The following is a 19,470-nucleotide window of genomic DNA, read 5'->3' as shown; positions in this document are numbered from 1 at the left end:
GGACCTCTGCTCCATAGGTTTATTCAGGAGACCTGAGGATCCCCCGGAATTACAGCCACCCCTCCAGTCTCCGAAGACGAGTTCCCTTGGAGCAAACAGAAACTTTGGAGGACAGGCCCCCTTTGGAGCTTTGCACGCGGCTTCCTGAGCTCCCTGGCCCTCCATGACTCTCCAGGAGTCCCCCTGCCTGGAGCTGGCAACCCTACAACCCCACCCCATGCCAGTGGCCAGGGGATGCAGCAGGCGGAGAGGTGGGAGGTAGAGAAAGCCGTGTGGGAAAGGCTGGGGGAGAGGGAGTTGGAAGGAGGCTCTCAGCTTGCACGCAAGAGGCAGACCCTTCTTGACTCCAAAGTTTCAGGCTTCGTTGCCCCTTGGAGAAGCGGCAAACCCCACAGTGGGTGAGAAAGGCGGCCCCCGGACTTTTAAAATCCTGGCTGCGGCCCTGGATGCTCACAGCCTCCGGGTGGGAACTGGAAATCCCCCCAGAATTACAGGACATTTCCAGTCTCTGGAGACGAGTTCCCTTGGTGAAAACAGAAGAAGAAGGAGAAGGAGAAGGAGAAGGAGAAGAAGAAGAAGAAGAAGAAGAAGAAGAAGAAGAAGAAGAAGAAGAAGAAGAAGAAGAAGAAGAAGAAGAAGAAGAAGAAGAAGAAGAAGAAGAAGAAGAAGAAGAGTGCAGATTTATACCCCGCCCTTCTCTCTGAATCAGAGACTCAAGAGCGGCTTACAATCTCCTATATCTTCTCCCCCCACAACAGACACCCTGTGAGGTGGGTGGGGCTGAGAGGGCTCTCACAGCAGCTGCCCTTTCAAGCCCTGCGATGGCTACGGCTCACCAAAGGCCATTCCAGCAGGTGCAAGTGGAGGAGTGGGGAATCAAACCTGGTTCTTCCATCTAAGAGTCCACACATTTAACCACTACACCAAACTGGCTCTCTTTGGAGGGGTCTCCCTTTGGGGCTTTGCCCGCGGCCTGCCGAGGCCCCTGGTCCTTCCTGAATCTCTCGGAATCCCCTGACCTGGAGCTGGCAACCCCACCCCGTGCCAGTGGCCAGGGGATGCTCGCAGCCCCCAGGTGGGATCTGAAAATCCCCCAGAATTCCAGGACCTCTCCAATCTCCGGAGCCGAGTTCCCTCAGCAGAAACAGAAGCTTCGTAGGAGTCTCCCAGAATCTCCCGCCCTGTAGCTGGCAACCAGAACCCCACCCCGTGCCAATGGCGAGGTGATCCCCGCAGCCTCCAGGTGGGACCTGGAAATCCCCTGGAATTCCAGGACCTCTCCAATCTCCGGAGCCGAGTTCCCTCAGTGGAAACAGAAGCTTCGGAGGGGGTCTCACTTTGGGGCTTTGTGCATGGCCTGCCAAGGCCCCTGGTCTTCCCTGAATCTCCTGGAATCCCCTGACCTGGAGCTGGCAACCCTACAGAACGCCATCCCATACCAGTGGCCAAGGGATGTTCGCAGCCTCCAGGTGGGATGTGGAAATCCCCCGGAATTCCAGGACCTCTCCAGTCTCCTGAGCTGTTCCCTTGGCGGAAAGAGAAGCTTCAAAGGGGGGGGGGGGCTCCTGGAATCTCCCGCCCTGGAGCTGGCAACCAGAACCCCACCCCATGCCAGTGGCCAGGTGATGCCTGCAGCCTCCAGGTGGGACGTGGAAATCCCCCGGAATTCCAGGCCCTTTCCAATCTCCGGAGCCGTTCCCTCGGCAGAAAGAGATGATTCAAATGGGGCTCCTGGAATCTCCCGCCCTGGAGCTGGCAACCAGCGCCAGCCGCGAGGTGATCCCCGCAGCCTCCAGGTGGGACCTGGAAATCCCCGCAAATTCCAGGACCTCCCCAATCTCCGGAGCCGAGTTCCCTCGGCGGAAGCAGAAGCTTCGGAAGGGGTCTCCCTTCGCGGGTGTGCGCGCGCACGGCCCTCCCGGAGTCTCCCGGGACCCCCGCCCTGGAGCTGGCAGCCGGTCCCATCCCTCCCCGGCGGCCCCTCCCAGGCCGCCTGCCTCCCCCCCTCGGGCGGCCCGGGGTGGCCGGCGAGCGCCAGGGCGCACGGAAGCGTCCGGCCAGAGCTCCCCCGGGCGGCGGCGGCGGCGCCTGCCATTCGGCGGCGGGGCGGGCGGGAGGCGGAGGCAGCGGCGGCGGCGCGCAGGGCGAGCGGAGGAGCGAGCGGGAGGGTTTCTCCGCCGTTGACGTCGCCGGTGCCGCCTGCTGCTGCCGCTGCTGCTGCGCCGAGGCGAGTGCCGTGGCCGGGCCGGCGGAGAGGAGGCAGGGCGCACGGGAGCGGCCCAGCCTGGCCCCGGAGGAGGACGAGGAGGAAGCAGCGAGGAAGGCGGGAGAGGGCAAGGGAGGCCCGGCCGGGAGGGGCCCCGCCGCCGGCCATGGCTCGCCGCCCCCCCGCCGCCCCGCGCAAAGACGCCGCCGCCGCCGCCGCCTCCAGCTCCAGCTCCAGCTCCATCTAGGCGCGCTCGGCCCCGCGTCTCCAGCAGCGCCCGCCCGCCCGGAGCCCGGCCGGCGGAGGAAGCGGGGGGCGCCGCCGCCTGCTGGAGCCTGCCTGCCTTGGCCGCCGAGCGGGCGGGCGATGTGGCTGGGCGCGCGGCGGGGGCGGCGAAGCGGGCGAAGATGGATCTAGCCTCGCCTCTCCTCTGGCTGCTCAGCGTGCTGCTGGAGAGCGTCGCCGGCCAAGGCGTCTACGGTGAGTCCAGCCCGGGGGGGGATTGACCTTGCGGCCGCCCGGGGGAACGAAGGCAGGCAGCGCCGGGAGGGATTCTTGGGCCGTGCCCCCCCTTAAGCTGCAGCACCCTCCCGCGCCCCGGCCGGTTGGCATGCCCGCTTGCAGCTGGGGGCATGGGCTGCGGAGGAAGTCGAGCCCCCCCCCCCCGCCAGGGTCTTGCACGGGATGCGCGCCCCCCCCCCGCCAGAAGGGCAGCGAGGCCCGGGAGGAAGGGGCGGGGGGGGGGGTCCTCGGTCCGCTTGCAAACTTTCCACCGTAGCGCACCGCTGCGTGCAAGAAAAGAAGCGGGTGCCCGCGCGCGTGGGGATGCGGGCGTGGACGCGCGTGTCTCCGCGAGCAGCCCGGACCGGGCGGGCGTGTGTGTGTGTGCGCGCGCGGCTGTGAGCGTCTTGGAGCCGGGCTAAAAATAACCCGGCTATGAAATCTCCAAACCCCCCCGGCGTGGAGGTGGGAATCCAAGCGGCGTGGGGGGGCCGCGCAGCCTTTTTGGGGGGGGGGGTGATTGGGGGGAGCGATGGCCTCGAGCCCTCTCCATGCACTTGCCGGTGGGCATCCCTTTTTGGCACGGGCAGGTTTCCACCCGGCCCAGGAAGGCTGGCAGTGCCCGCTTTTGGAGGTGGGCGCCGTTTGTGCCATGCAAATCTCCGGCTGACGTTGGCAGAGCGAGGGGGTGGGGGGGGGGGGAGCAGGCGAGATCCATTCGCTCCCCGAGCCGGCGACCGGAGAGGAGCTGCCAGCCGCTCTGCTCTCTGCGGCAAGCCTCTGCCTCTCTCTCCCCCTCTCTCTCTCTCTGGATGTGTGTGCAAAACCGACTCCTGCCCAGAAACCTGGCTGGTGCTGCAAGCGGGCACGGCTCTCCCCTCCGGCTGGGCCCTTCCCAAGAGCGCGGCCGTGCTGCTCCGGAATCTCTCCCATTCATCCCATTTCCTTGGCAACAACCTTCCGAGGGGGGGGGGTGGACGCCGAGAGGCGGGAACGGATCGCCCGGCCAGCCCTCCCTTCGGGACCGGATCGACATGTTTTTGTGAAGGGGGGGGGGCAAAATTAAAAAAATGATGCCCCCTTATGGACCATTCTATCTTACAGCCCCATAGAACACAATGGACTCCATACCCAATTTGGCACCCCCCCTCCGTTGGCACCGGGGCAGGCACCCCCTCTGCCCCCCCCTTAGATCCGACCCTGCCATCCTGGGTTTCCAGGCAGGTCCAGAGAGCAGCCTTGGGCATCTTTTGTGGCTGCAGCAGAAGGCACCAGGGAGGCTGTGTGGCCAAAGGCGATTAGATGTACCTGCTTCTGCCGCATGAATTTGGCCTCCTTTGATTCCACCCCCACCCCCCAAGTGTGCTTCAGTCAGATTCCAGGTCTCTTCTCCGTGGCCCGGGCCGAACACCAATGGCTGCGGGAGAGATTTCTTTCTTTATGCCCCCTTGTGACATCCTCACCTCTGCGCCAAGCTCCTTTATGTGTCAGGAGAATAAGGGGAGGGGAAATGCTTTTAGGGGGACGTGGTGCCAAAGCGCCAAACCTTTTTCGGGAGGTTTGCAAGACTGGGAGGAAAGACCTGCTTTTCCCGCCTCTCGCATCCTGGACAGAGAGATATTGGAGGGGGGGGGGGAGGGGCGCTTGGATCCATAGGCGATCGCTTTGCGTTGAAAACAATCCGACCATCTGTTGATATTCCGGGCTGACTTCGCAGTTTCTGCAAATCTGTTTGCTGGGGCTTTAATTTTACGATTGCTATGGCTGGCTTTCCATATATATAAACCCCTCACCTCACCCCGGCACTATCCAGGCATACAATACCAAAGGTTCTCTTTGGAGCACATCATGTTCACCCCATCTGATATTTTGTTTTGCACGCAGAGAGCATGTTACGTGCCGGCAGGTGAGAACGACCCACTGCTGCGCTGCTGAGAATTCGGAGTGGGTTTCGTCCAGCCTCCGGTGGAGGAATGAACGTTCGCGGTGGTCTAAGAACCCTTGGCGGTTGGTTAACGGTGGTCTAATAACCCTTGGCCGTGGGTGCCTTCGATGCCAGCGGAGAGCTGCTGGAAGGGTGTGGATTTGGGAGACCACGCGACTCCCCTGTGCTGTATGCATGTGCTCTCCGGTTGAGGAGCTCATCTGGTGTCTTGCGGAAATTCACTTGCCTCTTTTTCAGTACGGTACGCATGTGTGGTGTGGAGTATTCTCCGGGGTCGTCGCCTCCTGTCGTGAAGGCCCGTGTTCCGGCGTTGACTGCTGGTCTTGTTCAGAGGCGTTTTTGGACACACGCGTGGCAAATCACGGTTGTTATCCGCCGTGCCTTTCAGGCTGCCTTTGTGACTTCCCTGTAAACCCCCCCCCCCACACACACCCCAAGATGATTTTTTTTTTGTCATAAGGATTCCCTCCCCCTCCTCCTGACCGGTTGGATTATCGCTTTGAAACCCGTGACGGTCACGGCTGTTACGCTGTCTGCGTCTGGCGCTTGGATTCCGCCACGTGGTTGGTTTGCTGTCTGGCCCCGGAGGTGGATGCAAAATTGGGAGTGGGGGGCGCAGAACTGGATCTACGTGGTTTTTTTGGGGGGGGGCAAAATTAAAAAATGACACTCCCTTACGGGCCATTCTGTCTTATGGTTCCATAGAATTCAATGGACTCCATATCCAGTTTGGAGCCCCCCCCTTTGTCAGTGCCCGGGACAAGTACCCCCCTCTGCCCCTCTAGATCCGGCCCTGGGGGGGCAGGATCTTTCCCCAAGGGAAGTTGGTGTTTCCCAGCTTGGGGTGTCCGTGTATGAATATGCCTCTCCAAATATGTTTCGAAACTTGTTTTGAATGCACTGTTCTCTGCCTCAGGGACCCCGTTGGGTGTTAAACCTTAACATGTTTCTAATAAATAGTTTTATTTTTAAAATTTTATTATATTTGTATCCCGCCCTCCCCTGACGGCCTCAGGGCGGCTAACGGCAATTAAAACAACGTCAAATTAAATTATTACAACGCAATCGCAATAAGTCGGGGGTGGCCGACGTTAGCTCTCCAGATGTTTTTTTTGGCCTACAACTCCCATCAGCCCCAGCCACTGGCCATGCTAGCTGGGGCTGATAGTAGGCAAAAAAACATCTGGAGAGCTACCGCTGGCCGCCTCTGCAATAAGTTATTAAAACATCTCAAACGTATGCGATTTTAATCCCTAGATGGCGTTATCATTAATTCTTGATTAGCGCTGTTTACTGTGATGTTATCGGATGGTATTGAGGGCCTTGCGTTCCTGTTTGGGATGGGTGAGGATATTCATGCTCTGGGGTGGTGAAGTACTTGGACGCCTCCATTAGATGTTAAAAGCCTGTTTGAACAGCTCTGTCTCGCAAGCCCTGCGGAATAAAAAGTAAAAGGACAGGTCCTCTTGTGGATCAAAAACTGGCTGAGTAATAGGAAGCAGAGAGTGAGTATAAATGGGCAGTCTTCGCAGTGGAGGACGGTAAGCAATGGGGTGCCGCAGGGCTCAGTACTGGGTCCCATGCTCTTTAACTTGTTCATAAAAGATTTAGAGTTGGGAGTGAGCAGTGAAGTGGCCAAGTTTGCGGATGACACTAAATTGTTCAGGGTGGTGAGAACCAGAGAGGATTGTGAGGCACTCCAAAGGGATCTGTTGAGGCTGGGTGAGTGGGCGTCAACGTGGCAGATGCGGTTCAATGTGGCCAAGTGCAAAGTAATGCACATTGGGGCCAAGAATCCCAGCTACAAATACAAGTTGATGGGGTGTGAACTGGCTGAGACTGACCAAGAGAGAGATCTTGGGGTCGTGGTAGATAACTCACTGAAAATGTCAAGGCAGTGTGCGTTTGCAATAAAAAAGGCCAACGCCATGCTGGTAATTATTAGGAAGGGAATTGAAAACAAATCAGCCAGTATCATAATGCCCCTGTATAAATCGATGGTGCGGTCTCATTTGGAGTACTGTGTGCAATTCTGGTCGCCGCACCTAAAAAAGGATATTATAGCATTGGAGAAAGTCCAGAAAAGGGCAACTAGAATGATTAAAGGGCTGGAGCACTTTCCCTATGAAGAAAGGTTAAAACGCTTGGGACTCTTTAGCTTGGAGAAACGTCGACTGCGGGGTGACATGATAGAGGTTTACAAGATAATGCATGGAATGGAGAAAGTAGAGAAAGAGGTACTTTTCTCCCCTTCTCACAATACAAGAACTCGTGGGCATTCGATGAAATTGCTGAGCAGACAGGTTAAAACGGATAAAAGGAAGTACTTCTTCACTCAAAGGGTGATTAACATGTGGAATTCACTGCCACAGGAGGTGGTGGCGGAGCTCCTGATGGCACCTTGGTTTCTAGGCCACTGTGTGACACAGAGTGTTGGACTGGATGGGCCATTGGCCTGATCCAACATGGCTTCTCTTATGTTCTTAATTGTAGCTGGTCCAGCGGGGCCCTGCTGCTTTCAGGGAGAGTGTTCCAAAGGGGAGGGGCTGCCACCAAAAAGGCTCTTGCCCTGGTGTTGGACAGCTGAGTGTCCTTTGGCCCCGGGGGGGGATCGTTAAGAGGTTTTGTGGGCTTGGTTGTAGTGCTCTCTGAGGCTCATGGGGGAAAGGCGGTTCCAGAGGTAGGCAGGTCCCAGGCCATGTAAGGCTTAAAAGGTTATAACCAGCACCTTGAAGTGAGCTCAGAACCCCACAGGCAACCATCGCAATGTCTCCAGCGCAGGTTGGATGTGCACCTGTAAAGGTAGCTCCAATGACAACCTGGCTGCAGCATTTGAGCAATAGCCAGGCCTCAGATTCAGCAGGAGCTCACAGGAGCGCAGCTCCTGAACCTTTCTGAGGGTTCCCCCCGCCTCCTTCCCACCTACCTTGTCCATTGAATAGGAGGTGCAGCTGCATAACAGTCCCTGGATTAGGAGAGCGGCCAGAAAGCCAGCCCCCAGGGGCTTTGCCACGCCCCCAGCAGCCCTCATTAACCCTTGGAGAAGCCCACGTCACCTTTCTCCACTTCTTATGTGATTTTGGGTGGCGGGTGGCTTGCTGGTCTCTTGCCGGGGGCGGGGCAGGAGAGCCCCAGGTGTGTGAGGCCCGTTTCAGTTTTCTGGATCGCTAGCCAGTCCAAACAGGCCTCGCTCGCCCGGGGCTCTCCTTTCTTGCATCAGGTTGCTTTGGGTTGGTGCGGCGGGGTGGCATATGCTAATGAGTTATGCTAATGAGCTCCAGCGCCTATTTTTCTACAAAACGACCCCTGGCAATATCTAGTGCTAAAGCAGCATTTAGTCAATACTTGTTTGATCCACGGAAGGTGATTGGCCCGCGTTTTGCGTGTCTCAAGGGTCAGATTCCTTGCAAAGAGAGAATGTTCAAGACTTGGAGTTGCCTAATTTGTCTCTCCCCGAGGTGGTGGGGCAGAAAAGCACACTGAGGAGGAGAAAGCAGACAAGGAGTCTCCCTTGTAACTACTTTTTTTGGAGGGGGGGAAGACTTGTACTTCTGTTGCATGCACCTGCCCAACTCTTCTTCCCCATCCCACGCTACATCTGTGTCATCGGGTTGCCACTGGATGGCCACGTCCCATCGCAGCTCATCTTCTACGTCCTCTTTCCCATCCTCCACTTGCAGCTGCTGGAATGGCCTTGGGTCAGCCAGAGCTCTGACATAGGTTGCCCTTGAGTGGGCAGCTGCTGTGAGAGCTCTCTCAGCCCCACCCACCTCACAGGGTGTCTGTTGTGGGGGAGGAAGGGAAAGGAGATTGTGAGCCGCTCTGAGACTCTGTCCTTGAAAGGGCAGCTGCTGGGAGAGCCCTCTCCAGCCCCACCCACCTCACAGGGTGTCTGTTGTGGGGGAGGAAGGGAAAGGAGATTGTAGGCCGCTCTGAGACTCTGTCCTTGAAAGGGCAGCTGCTGGGAGAGCCCTCTCTAGCCCCACCCACCTCACAGGGTGTCTGTTGTGGGGGAGGAAGGGAAAGGAGATTGTAGGCCGCTCTGAGACTCTGTCCTTGAAAGGGCAGCTGCTGGGAGAGCCCTCTCCAGCCCCACCCACCTCACAGGGTGTCTGTTGTGGGGGAGGAAGGGAAAGGAGATTGTGAGCCGCTCTGAGACTCTGGGATTCAGAGAGGAGGGTGGGATATAAATCCAATATCGTCATTATCATCGTCATCTTCTTCTTTTTCTTCTTCTTCCTGCTCAGTGTTCCCTCAAAGAAGATATTGATGATGATGATACTGGATTTATATCCCGCCCTATCCTCTGAATCTCAGAATTTCAGAGGAGCTCACAATCCCTTTTACCTTCCTCCCCCACAACAGACACCCTGTGAGGTAGGAGGGACTGAGAGGGCTCTCCCAGAAGCTGCCCTTTCAAGGACAGAGTCTCAGAGCGGCCTACAATCTCCTTTTCCTTCCTCCCCCACAACAAACACCCTGTGAGGTGGGTGGCGCTGAGAGAGCTCTCCCAGAAGCTGCCCTTTCAAGGACAACTCCTGCGAGAGCTACGGCTGACCCAAGGCCATTCCAGCAGCTGCAAGTGGAGGAGCGGGGAATCAAACCCGGTTCTCCCAGATAAGAGAGCTCTGGCTAACCCAAGGCCATTCCAGCAGGTGCAAGTGGAGGAGTGGGGAATCAAACCCGGTTCTCCCAGATAAGAGAGCTCTGGTGACCCAAGGCCATTCCAGCAGCTGCAAGTGGAGGAGTGGGGAATCAAACTCTTTGGGTTGTTCTCCCAGATAAGAGTCCACGCACTTGATCACTACACCAAACTGGCTCTCACTGAATTAGTGTAAGCCGGCTCACAGATTTTTAGCCTCCTGCTCACACATTTTGGTCTTAGCTCAGGAAAGTTCACCCCAGAGCACACTAATTTATGCAGTCGCTTCATGCCCTGAGCTCACAACTTCAATGTCAGTCGCTCACCGAGATAGAATTTTTGCTCACAAGACTCTGCAGTTTAGAGGGAACATTGGCCTCAAGCACAGGTGTGTTTTAACTCACAGGCAAAACAGTTTCACCTGTAAGACCTCTTACTCCCTGCTTTCTGCCCACAGTTTCCTTTGAGAGGCTCTTTGTTCCTTGCAGAGCCCCGTGGCGCAGAGTGGTAAAGCTGCACTACTGCAGTCGGAGCCCTCTGCTCACGACCTGAGTTCGATCCCGGCGGAAGCTGGTTTCAGGTAGCCGGCTCCAGGTCGACTCAGCCTCCCATCCTTCCGAGGTCGGTCAAATGAGTCCCCAGATTGCCGGGGGGGGGGGGGGAGTGTAGATGACTGGAGAAGGCAATGGCAAACCACCCCGTAAAAAGTCTGCTGTGAAAACGTGAAAGCAACGTCTCCCCGGAGTCGGTAACGACTGGTGCTTGCACAGGGGACTACCTTGACCTTTTTTTGTTCCTTGTGCTGCGTGTGGTACTGTTCTGGTGGGGTGATATCGAGATATCTCATGTCCCCTCTAAGCTGCAGAGTCTTGTGAGCAAACATTCTATTCTTGTGAGCTCCTGGCTTTAAAACTGTGAGCTGCTGCTTCCGTTAATGTGCTCCGGGGTCATCCTTCCTGAGCTAAGGCAAAAATATAAGCCTACTCAATAAATAAATACATAAATAAAAATAAATGTGCGCGTTGGAGGCTAAAAAACTCACACTCGGTTTAGAGGGATTGTTTTTTTTAACCCAGTGGACTCCGGCTGGCAGTCTTTTAATCGGCTAAGGGACATTTCCATGATTTTGCCTGCTGATTCACTGCCCACTTCCTCTATATATAGGACGACTGCCATTCTATCCGACTGTCTGATGAAGTGAAGGAGAGCCAGTTTGGTGTAGTGGTGAAGTGTGCGGACTCTTATCTGGGAGAACCAGGTTGGATTCCCCACTCCTCCACTTGCACCTGCTGGAATGGCCTTGGGTCAGCCATAGCTCTGGCAGAGGTTGTCCTTGAAAGGGCAGCTGCTGTGAGAGCCCTCTCCAGCCCCACCCACCTCACAGGGTGTCTGTTGTGGGGGAGGAAGGGAAAGGAGTTTGTGAGCCACTCTGAGACTCTTCGGAGTGGAGGGCGGGATATAAATCCAATATCTTCATCTACCTCACAGGGTATCTGTTGTGGGGAAGGAAGGGAAAGGAGATTATGAGCTGCTCTGAGACTCTGTCCTTGAAAGGGCAGCTGCTGTGAGAGCCCTCTCCAGCCCCACCCACCTCACAGGGTGTTTGTTGTGGGGGAGGAAGGGAAAGGAGATTGTGAGCCACTCTGAGACTCTTCGGAGTGGAGGGCGGGATATAAATCCAATATCTTCTTCTTCTTCTTCTTCTTAGAGCGCATGAAAGCTTACATGCTGAATAAAACTTGGTCAAAGCTGCTACTTGACTCCTCTTGGTTCTTCAGCTTAGAGGGAACACTGCTCAGGACATAGAAGCTTGAAATCGCTGAGGTGGAAAGGGCCATGGAGGGGGACTTTCGTGCACCATAGAGTGCCATAGAGTTTCCCCTTCCAAATGGCTAGAGCGTCCAAGGAAACCATAGAGTTTTCCCAGAAACGCCTAGAGTGGCCACCATGAGACATCGCCGGCGTGATGACATCACTTCCGGGTGATGTCATCGCGCTGACAATCATAGAATCATAGAGTTCGAAGTGATCTCCAGGGTCATCTAGTCCAACCCCCTGCACAATGCAGGAAACTCACAAACACCTCCCCCTAAATTCACAGGATCTTCATCACAGTCAGATGGCCATCTAGCCTCTGTTGAAAAACCTCCAAGGAAGGAGAGCCCACCACCTCTTGAAGAATCCTATAATCCTAGAGTTGGAAGGGACCTCCAGGGTCATCTAGTCCAATCCCCTGCACAATGCAGGAAGCTCACAAACCCCTCCCCCTAAATTCACAGGATCTTCATTGCTGTCAGATGGCCATCCAGCCTCTGCTTAAAAACCACCAAGGAAGGAAAGCCCACCACCTTCCGAGGAGGAAGCCTGTTCCACTGAGGAACCGCTCTAGCGGTCAGGAACTTCTTCCTAATGTTCAGCCGGAAACTGTTGATTTAATTTCAACCCGTTGGTTCTGGTCCTAGCTTCCGGGGTGACAGAAAACAATTCCACACCGGTAACTTCTGAACAATAATAAGAATTAATGTTCTTCCAGATGTCCTTATTGTTAACAGCCCTGTTCGGGTCTTGCAGCTGCAACTTCCTAGTCCATCTCATAAGAACATAAGAGAAGCCCTGTTGGATCAGGCCAGTGGCCCCTCCAGTCTAACACCCTGTGTCACATAAGAAAATAAGAGAAGCCCTGTTGGATCAGGCCAGTGGCCCCTCCAGTCCAACACTCTGTGTAACATAAGAACATAAGAGAAGCCCTGTTGGATCAGGCCAGTGGCCCATCCAGTCCAACACTCTGTGTCACACATTGACCAAGAAAACCAGGTGCCATCAGGAGGTCCACAAGTGGGGCCAGGACACTAGAAGCCCTCCCACTGTGCTCCCCCAAGCACCAAGAGTACAGAGCATCACTGCATCAGACATAAGAACATAAGAGAAGCCATGTTGGATCAGGCCAGTGGCCCATCCAGTCCAACACTGTCACACAGTGGCCTAGAAACCCAGGTGCCATCAGGAGCTCCATCAGTGGGATCAGGACACTAGAAGCCCTCCCACTGTTGCCTCCCCTCCCCCAAAGCACCAAGAATACAGAGCATCATAAGAACATAAGAGAAGCCATATTAGATCAGGCCAATGGCCCATCCAGTCCAACACTGTGTCACACATTGCCAAAAAACCCAGGTGCCATCAGGAGGTCCATCAGTGGGGCCAGGACACTAGAAGCCGTCCCACTGTGCCCCCCCTCCCAAAGCACCAAGAATACAGAGCATCACTGCCCCGGACATAAGAGAAGCCATGTTGGATCAGGCCATTGGCCCATCCAGTCCAACACTCTATCACACAGTGGCCAAAACCCCCCAGGTGCAATCAGGAGGTCCTTCAGTGGGGCCAGGACACTAGAAGCCCTCCCACTGTGACCCCCCCAAGCACCAAGAATACAGAGCATCACTGCCCCAGACAGAGAGGTCCAACAATACGCTGTGGCTAATAGCCACTGATGGACCACTGCTCCATATGTTTATCCAATCCCCTTATTGAAGCTGTCTATGCCTGTAGCTGCCACCACTTCCTGTGGCAGTGAATTCCACTTGTTACTCACCCTTTGGGTGAAGAAGGACTTCCTTTTATCCGTTCTAACCCAACTGCTCCGCAATTTCATGGAGCGCCCACAAGTTCTTGTATTGTGAGAAAGGGAGAAAAGGACTTCTTTCTCTGCCTTCTCCTGGTGGGTCTTCCTCTTTTCCCACTGCCTTCCGCTTTTCTTAGCACGACTGTTTTTCTCAGGAACTCTGGTCTTCTCATATTAAAGTTCTTACTCAGTAGGAAGGATGTATCAGCAGTTTTGAGAGGAGGTGTGCTAGAGCCCAGATAAGACCAGCGGGCGTTTCTCAAGGGTCCCATCCCCTGGAAATCATGGTGACCTGTCACATCCCATGATGAAAAGGCAGTTTGAAGGCCCGAGGCGGTTCCAACCAATTACTGCTTCTTCCCTATCGCCTTCCCACCCGTGTTTGAAAAGTTTGCCATCCGTCACGTGGCCATGTTGCAGATAGCCTTTAATCTCGGGGAAATGCAAGCTTTTTTTTTTATTATTTAAAAATAACATTTACCGGTAATCTGAAATCTTGACACAAGTAGGAATACGATGATTAATATTTTGCTACGGCTAAGGAGGCTCAGCCGGAGGATTTTGCTCGGCAAACAGGTAGAGTGAAGGTAATTAATTCCTGACTCAGAGATGCCACGGTTCAGCAGGTCCGTGAGCGAATGGCAAATATTTTATAGATAATCAATTCTGCTTCCCCCGCCGCCCGCAAGTCTTTAAGGAGGGATGAAGTCGCAAGTAAGCAAAGACCCGATGTGACATGTGTTCATTCGGAGTTGCGTATCCCGCCCTTTGCACGAGGCTCGGGGTGAGTTTTGGTTCAACGACTCCCACGTTTGGACTAGGAAGGGAAGCTGAGTGTTGGTGAGTTACCCAGAGAACCCTGCGGGATGTCCCAAACTGAGTACCGATTTTAAACCGGGGTCTCTTCAGTTTGGACATCGGCAGGGAACGTGGAAAATCTACCCTTTAGAAACAAAGATGGGAGGCACCTCTAAAGACATGTGGGGCGTTCTCAGTTTCCCCATGTTTTCCACTCCCCAAACTATTTCCCCTTTGTTCTTCAGCTTTGTTGTTGTTCAGTCGCACAGTTGAGTCTGACTCTTTGCGACCCCCTGGACCAAGTCACGCCGGGCCCTCCTGTCTGCCACCATCCTCCGAAGTCTGCTCAAATTCGTGTTGGTTACATCAGGAACGCTGCCCAGCCATCTCCTCTTTTGCCGTCCCCTTCTTCTTTTGCCTTCTGTCTTTCCCAGCATCAGGGTCTTCTCCAGGGAGTGCTCCCTTCTCATTGGGTGGCTGAAGTATTTGAGCTTCAGCTTCAGCATCTGACCTTCCAGGGAACAATCAGGGTTGATTTCCCTTAGGACTGACTGATTGGATCTTCTTGCAGTCCAAGGGACTCTCAAGAGTCTTCTCCAGCACCACAGCTCGAAAGCATCTATTCTTCTGCTGTTCATTTGGAGTTGCCAGTTTGGTGTAGTGGTTAAGTGTGCGGACTCTTATCTGGGAGAACCGGGTTTGATTCCCCACTCCTCCACTTGCACTTGCTAGCATGGCCTTGGGTCAGCCATAGCTCTGGCAGAGGTTGTCCTTGAAAGGGCAGCTGCTGTGAGAGCCCTCTCCAGCCCCACCCACCTCACAGGGTGTCTGTTGTGGGGGAGGAAGGGAAAGGAGATTGTGAGCCGCTCTGAGACTCTTCGGAGTGGAGGGCGGGACATAAATCCAATATCTTCTATCTTCATCTTCTTCCCTGCTTCCTTCTCTCCCTCCCACCCATTGAACGTATGAACATATATGAGCATATGTAGCTGCCTTCTACTGAATCATATACCATATATATTGCCTGGACCCTTTTTAGCTTGGGATGCTGGGGATTGAACCTGGGACCTTCTGCTTACCAAGCAGATACTCTACCACTGAGCCACCATTCCTCCCCTCTTCTGGAGAGCCAGTTTGGTGTAGTGGTTAAGTGTGCGGACTCTTATCTGGGAGATCCAGGTTGGATTCCCCACTCCTCTACTTGCACCTGCTGGAATGGCCTTGGGTCAGCCATAGCTCTGGCAGAGGTTGTCTTTGAAAGGGCAGCTGCTGTGAGAGCCCTCTCCCCCCCATCCACCTCACAGGGTGTTTGTTGTGGGGGGAGAAGATATAGGAGATTGTAAGCCGCTCTGAATCAGAGAAAAGGGTGGGGTATAAATCTGCAGTCTTCTTCTTCTTTTATTTGCCTCCCTGGTCTTCAGCTTTTTTTGGGGGGGGGGGGTCTTGCCATCTTTTGGACTTGGAGCAGGGGTCATTGGTTGTCTGTGTAGGAGAGAGGTGTTTGTGAATTTCCTGCACTGTGCAGGGGGTTGGACTAGATGACCCTGGAGGTCCCTTCCAGCTCTCTAATTCCCCATAGCAGCCTGTCCCAGGGCCATAGCCAGGCTTTCATATTTGGTAGGACCCATAGAAGCATTTTTTGTGTTTGGGGGGGGGGGGCAGGGGGCTACCCAGTTTGACCCTAAACACTTTCTCTGCTTCTCAAGTAAAGCGACCACCTCTCCTCCCCAATTTGTCTAATTCAGGGGGCAGACTGGAGACCCTGCAAGAGAGGGGCTATAGAGATGGAAGCGGGGTTGGAATGGAGTGGCCTGGCTCCTCCCGAGCCCCACTGTAGCTATGGGCCTGCCCTGCCCCCCATTTCATTCTCTCACCAGGAACTCCTTTGCATATCAGACCACACCCTCTGACATCACCATTGTTTCACACAGGGCTTTTTTGTAGAAAAAAGCCCAGCAGGACTCATTGGCATATTAGGCCACACCCCCTGATGCCAAGCCAGCCGGAACGGCATTCCAGCTAAAAAACAAAAGCCGTGTCTTCCACTCACCTAATTTTCCTTTCCAGTCTCCCCACTACTTGCAACTGACAGAATCTGTGGCCTGGTTTGGTGGTATTCTTGTGGTTTCCCCTCTCTCCCCATGGCCCCTGAGTCCTCAGCAGGCAGATTTCTGGGGTCTCCGTGAGAATTCCTCTCTTCAAGGGAAGATGGCGCTTGTATTCAGGCCTCGGATTCAGCGGCAGCTCCCAGGAGCTCAGCTCCTGAACCTTTCTGAGAGTTCCCCCTCCTCCTTCCCACCTTGTCCATTGAATAGTAGGTGCAGCTGCATAACAATCCCTGGATGAACATATGAAGATACCTTCTACTGAATCAGACTCTGGGTCCATCAAAGTCAGTCTTGTCTACTCAGACTCTCCAGGGTCTTAAGCGGAGGTTTTCCACGCCTATTTGCCTGGAGTTGTTTTAGTTGGAGATGCCAGGGATTGAACCTGGGACCTTCTGCTTACCAAGCAGATGCTCTACCACTGAGCCACCGTCCCTCCCCTGACTGGCAGTGGCTCTCCAGGGTCTCAAGCTGAGGTTTTTCACACATACTTGCCTGAACCCTTTTTAGTTGGAGATGCCAGGGATTGAACCTGGGACTTTCTGCTTACCAAGCAGATGCTCTACCACTGAGCCACCATTCCTCCCCATGCTGGTGCAAGAAGGTTGCTTGCATTTCTTTGGGGGTCTTTAGCTCCTCCCAATGCATTTAAAATTTGTGTGTGTGTGTGTGTGTGTGTGTGCAAACTCAAGGCTTCCCTCATGTTTGAGGGAAACTGCCTCATGGCCGGCAAGCACTTATTCTCACAATTTTTTATAACATCACATTTTTGGGGGAAAATTAAAAATCAGTAAATTAAAAATGTGAAAAGTTTCAAATCTGGCGCTCTTCAATTCCACTGATTTTCCTGGCCTCACCGTTCACCAGTTCAATTTGCGTCCTGTTCTCCAGTTGCCAAAAGAGGCCTGGTTTTTCGACGATCACTTCTGTAGCCCCTTGATCTGTTTGTGGGCGTTTGTGTCAGGTTCCATGCCACGCTCGGCATCTGTTTGATGGAACTTGAGCAGAGCTGGTGCTAGGCGAATTACCCACTAGCGCCCCCTCCCATTATTAAAAAACATACGAAAATTGAGGAGCGCCAAACTTGAAACTTTTCACATTTTTAATTTACTGATTTTTAATTTTCCCCCAAAAAATATGATGTTATAAAAAATTGTGAGAATAAGTGCTTGCTGGCCATCTTAGGAAGGAGGGAGTCAGGATAGAATGGGGTGGAGGCCAAGTCGCAAATCGGGGAGAGGGGGGTGGCTTGGCTTTGTTGAGGGCAGCTTGGTGATGGAAGAGGACAAGGTGATAGTGGCCAGAGTTATGTGCCAGGGAGGGGAAACCCAGTGGTTCCCCCTAAGCCAGGTGGCGCCCTAGACGACTGCCTATTTGCCTGCTCCCACGCACCGGCCCTGAACCTGAGGAACGTATGTTTACAATGCTTAGAGTGCTGGAGAAACTAAAGTTAACAGCTTGCCTTCTGGGAGCTGGGAAACGGCTTGGTACCAAGTCGCAGTTCCCCTCTCGGGATGTTTTGTAGAACGCTTGCTACTCAGGGATCATTTTGTAGAAAAAAGAAGAAGAAGAAGAAGATATTGGATTTATATCCCACCCTCCACTCCCAGGAGTCTCAGAGTGGCTCACAATCTCCTTTACCTTCCTCCCCCACAACAGACACCCTGTGAGGTAGATGAAGATATTGGATTTATATCCCGCCCTCCACTCCGAAGAGTCTCAGAGCGGCTCACAATCTCCTTTCCCTTCCTCCCCCACAAAAGACACCCTGTGAGGTAGATGAAGATATTGGATTTATATCCCGCCCTCCACTCCGAAGAGTCTCAGAGCGGCTCACAATCTCCTTTACCTTCCTCCCCCAAAACAGACACCCTGTGAGGTGGGTGGGGCTGGAGGGGGCTCTCACAGCAGCTGCCCCTTCAAGGACAACCTCTGCCAGAGCTATGGCTGACCCAAGGCCATTCCAGCAGGTGCAAGTGGAGGAGTGGGGAATCAAACCCGGTTCTCCCAGATAAGAGAGCTCTGGCTGACCCAAGGCCATTCCAGCAGGTGCAAGTGGAGGAGTGGGGAATCAAACCCGGTTCTCCCAGATAAGAGAGCTCTGGCTGACCCAAGGCCATTCCAGCAGGTGCAAGTGGAGGAGTGGGGAATCAAACCCGGTTCTCCCAGATAAGAGAGCTCTGGCTGACCCAAGGCCATTCCAGCAGCTGAAGTGGAGGAATGGGGAATCAAACCCGGTTCTCCCAGATAAGAGAGCTCTGGCTGACCCAAGGCCATTCCAGCAGGTGCAAGTGGAGGAGTGGGGAATCAAACCCGGTTCTCCCAGATAAGAGAGCTCTGGCTGACCCAAGGCCATTCCAGCAGGTGCAAGTGGAGGAGTGGGGAATCAAACCCGGTTCTCCCAGATAAGAGAGCTCTGGCTGACCCAAGGCCATTCCAGCAGGTGCAAGCGGAGGAGTGGGGAATCAAACCCGGTTCTCCCAGATAAGAGTCTGCACACTTAACCACTACACCAAGCTGGCTGCTGGTGGAGCTCATCCAGGGATTGTTATGCAGCTGCATCTCCTATTCAATGGACAAAGTGGGAAGGGGGAGGGGGAACTGTCAGAAAGGTTCAGGAGCTCTGCTCAGGTGAGCTGCTGCTGAATTCGAGGCCCGCTTGGTAGTGAGTTTGTTGCCGCTAAGTTTGAACTGTCTTCGCGCCCTGAATTAAGGCGCGCTTGTAACGACACCTGCAAGAGTATATAACCCAGACCTGTGTTGCTGTGTGCCAGTTTTGATACCGACTGCATGTCATTGTCCATCTATCCTGCCTTACAATAAATGCTGATCCAAATACATGGAGAGTCACAATTATTGAAGGAGAATTGGGAACTTGACAATTTGACAAGTTGTCTCCCTATATCCCATGGGTTAGAACGGATCAAAGGAAGTCCTTCTTCACCCAAAGGGGGATTAACACGTGGAATTCACTGCCACAGGAGGTGGTGGCGGCTGCAAGCATGGCCAGCTTCAAGAGGGGATTGGATAAGCATCTGGAGCAGAGGTCTATCAGTGGCTATTTGCCACAGCGTATTGTTGGAACTCTCTGTCTGGGGCAGGGATGCTCTGTATTCTTGGTGGGGTTTTTTTTGGGGGGGGGGGCAACAGTGGGAAGGCTTCTGGTATCCTGGCCCCACTGGTGGACCTCCTGATGGCACTTGGTTTTTTTGGGCACTGTGTGACACAGAGTGTAGGACTGGATGGGCCATTGGCCTGATCCAACATGGCTTCTCTTATGTTCTTATGTGACGCAGCGTGTAGGACTGGATGGGCTATTGGCCTGATCCAACAGGGCTTCTCTTACGTTCTTATGTGACACAGAGTGTTGGACTGGAGGGGCCATTGGCCTGATCCAACATGGCTTCTGTTATGTTCTTATGTGACGCAGAGTGTTGGACTGGATGGGCCATTGGCCTTATCCAACATGGCTTCTGTTATGTTCTTATGTGATGCAGAGTGTTGGACTGTATGGGCCATTGGCCTGATCCAACATGGCTTCTGTTATGTTCTTATGTGACGCAGAGTGTTGGACAGGATGGGCCATTGGCCTGATCCAACATGGCTTCTCTTATGTTCTTAGTACAACTCAGTTGGCTTTTTGTGCTTGCACAT

The 19,470-nt window shown here is 54.2% G+C and overlaps 1 protein-coding gene across 1 annotated transcript in view; it reads left to right on the top strand.

The window, feature by feature from the left end:
• The first annotated feature begins 2,594 nt into the window (after positions 1-2,594).
• Positions 2,595-19,470, top strand: part of MDGA2 (MAM domain containing glycosylphosphatidylinositol anchor 2) — a 713,433-nt gene continuing 696,557 nt past the window's right edge. The window contains exon 1 of the mRNA XM_060261373.1: positions 2,595-2,686. Coding sequence (XP_060117356.1) covers positions 2,614-2,686 — 73 coding nt within the window. The 5' untranslated portion in view covers positions 2,595-2,613. The remainder of the gene's footprint in view (positions 2,687-19,470) is intronic.

Source organism: Heteronotia binoei, chromosome 21, assembly GCF_032191835.1.
Source record: "Heteronotia binoei isolate CCM8104 ecotype False Entrance Well chromosome 21, APGP_CSIRO_Hbin_v1, whole genome shotgun sequence".
NCBI classification, from domain to species: Eukaryota; Metazoa; Chordata; class Lepidosauria; order Squamata; family Gekkonidae; genus Heteronotia; species Heteronotia binoei.
The sequence above is the reverse complement of the archived record's forward strand: the minus strand, read 5'-3'. Positions and strand labels throughout refer to the sequence as shown.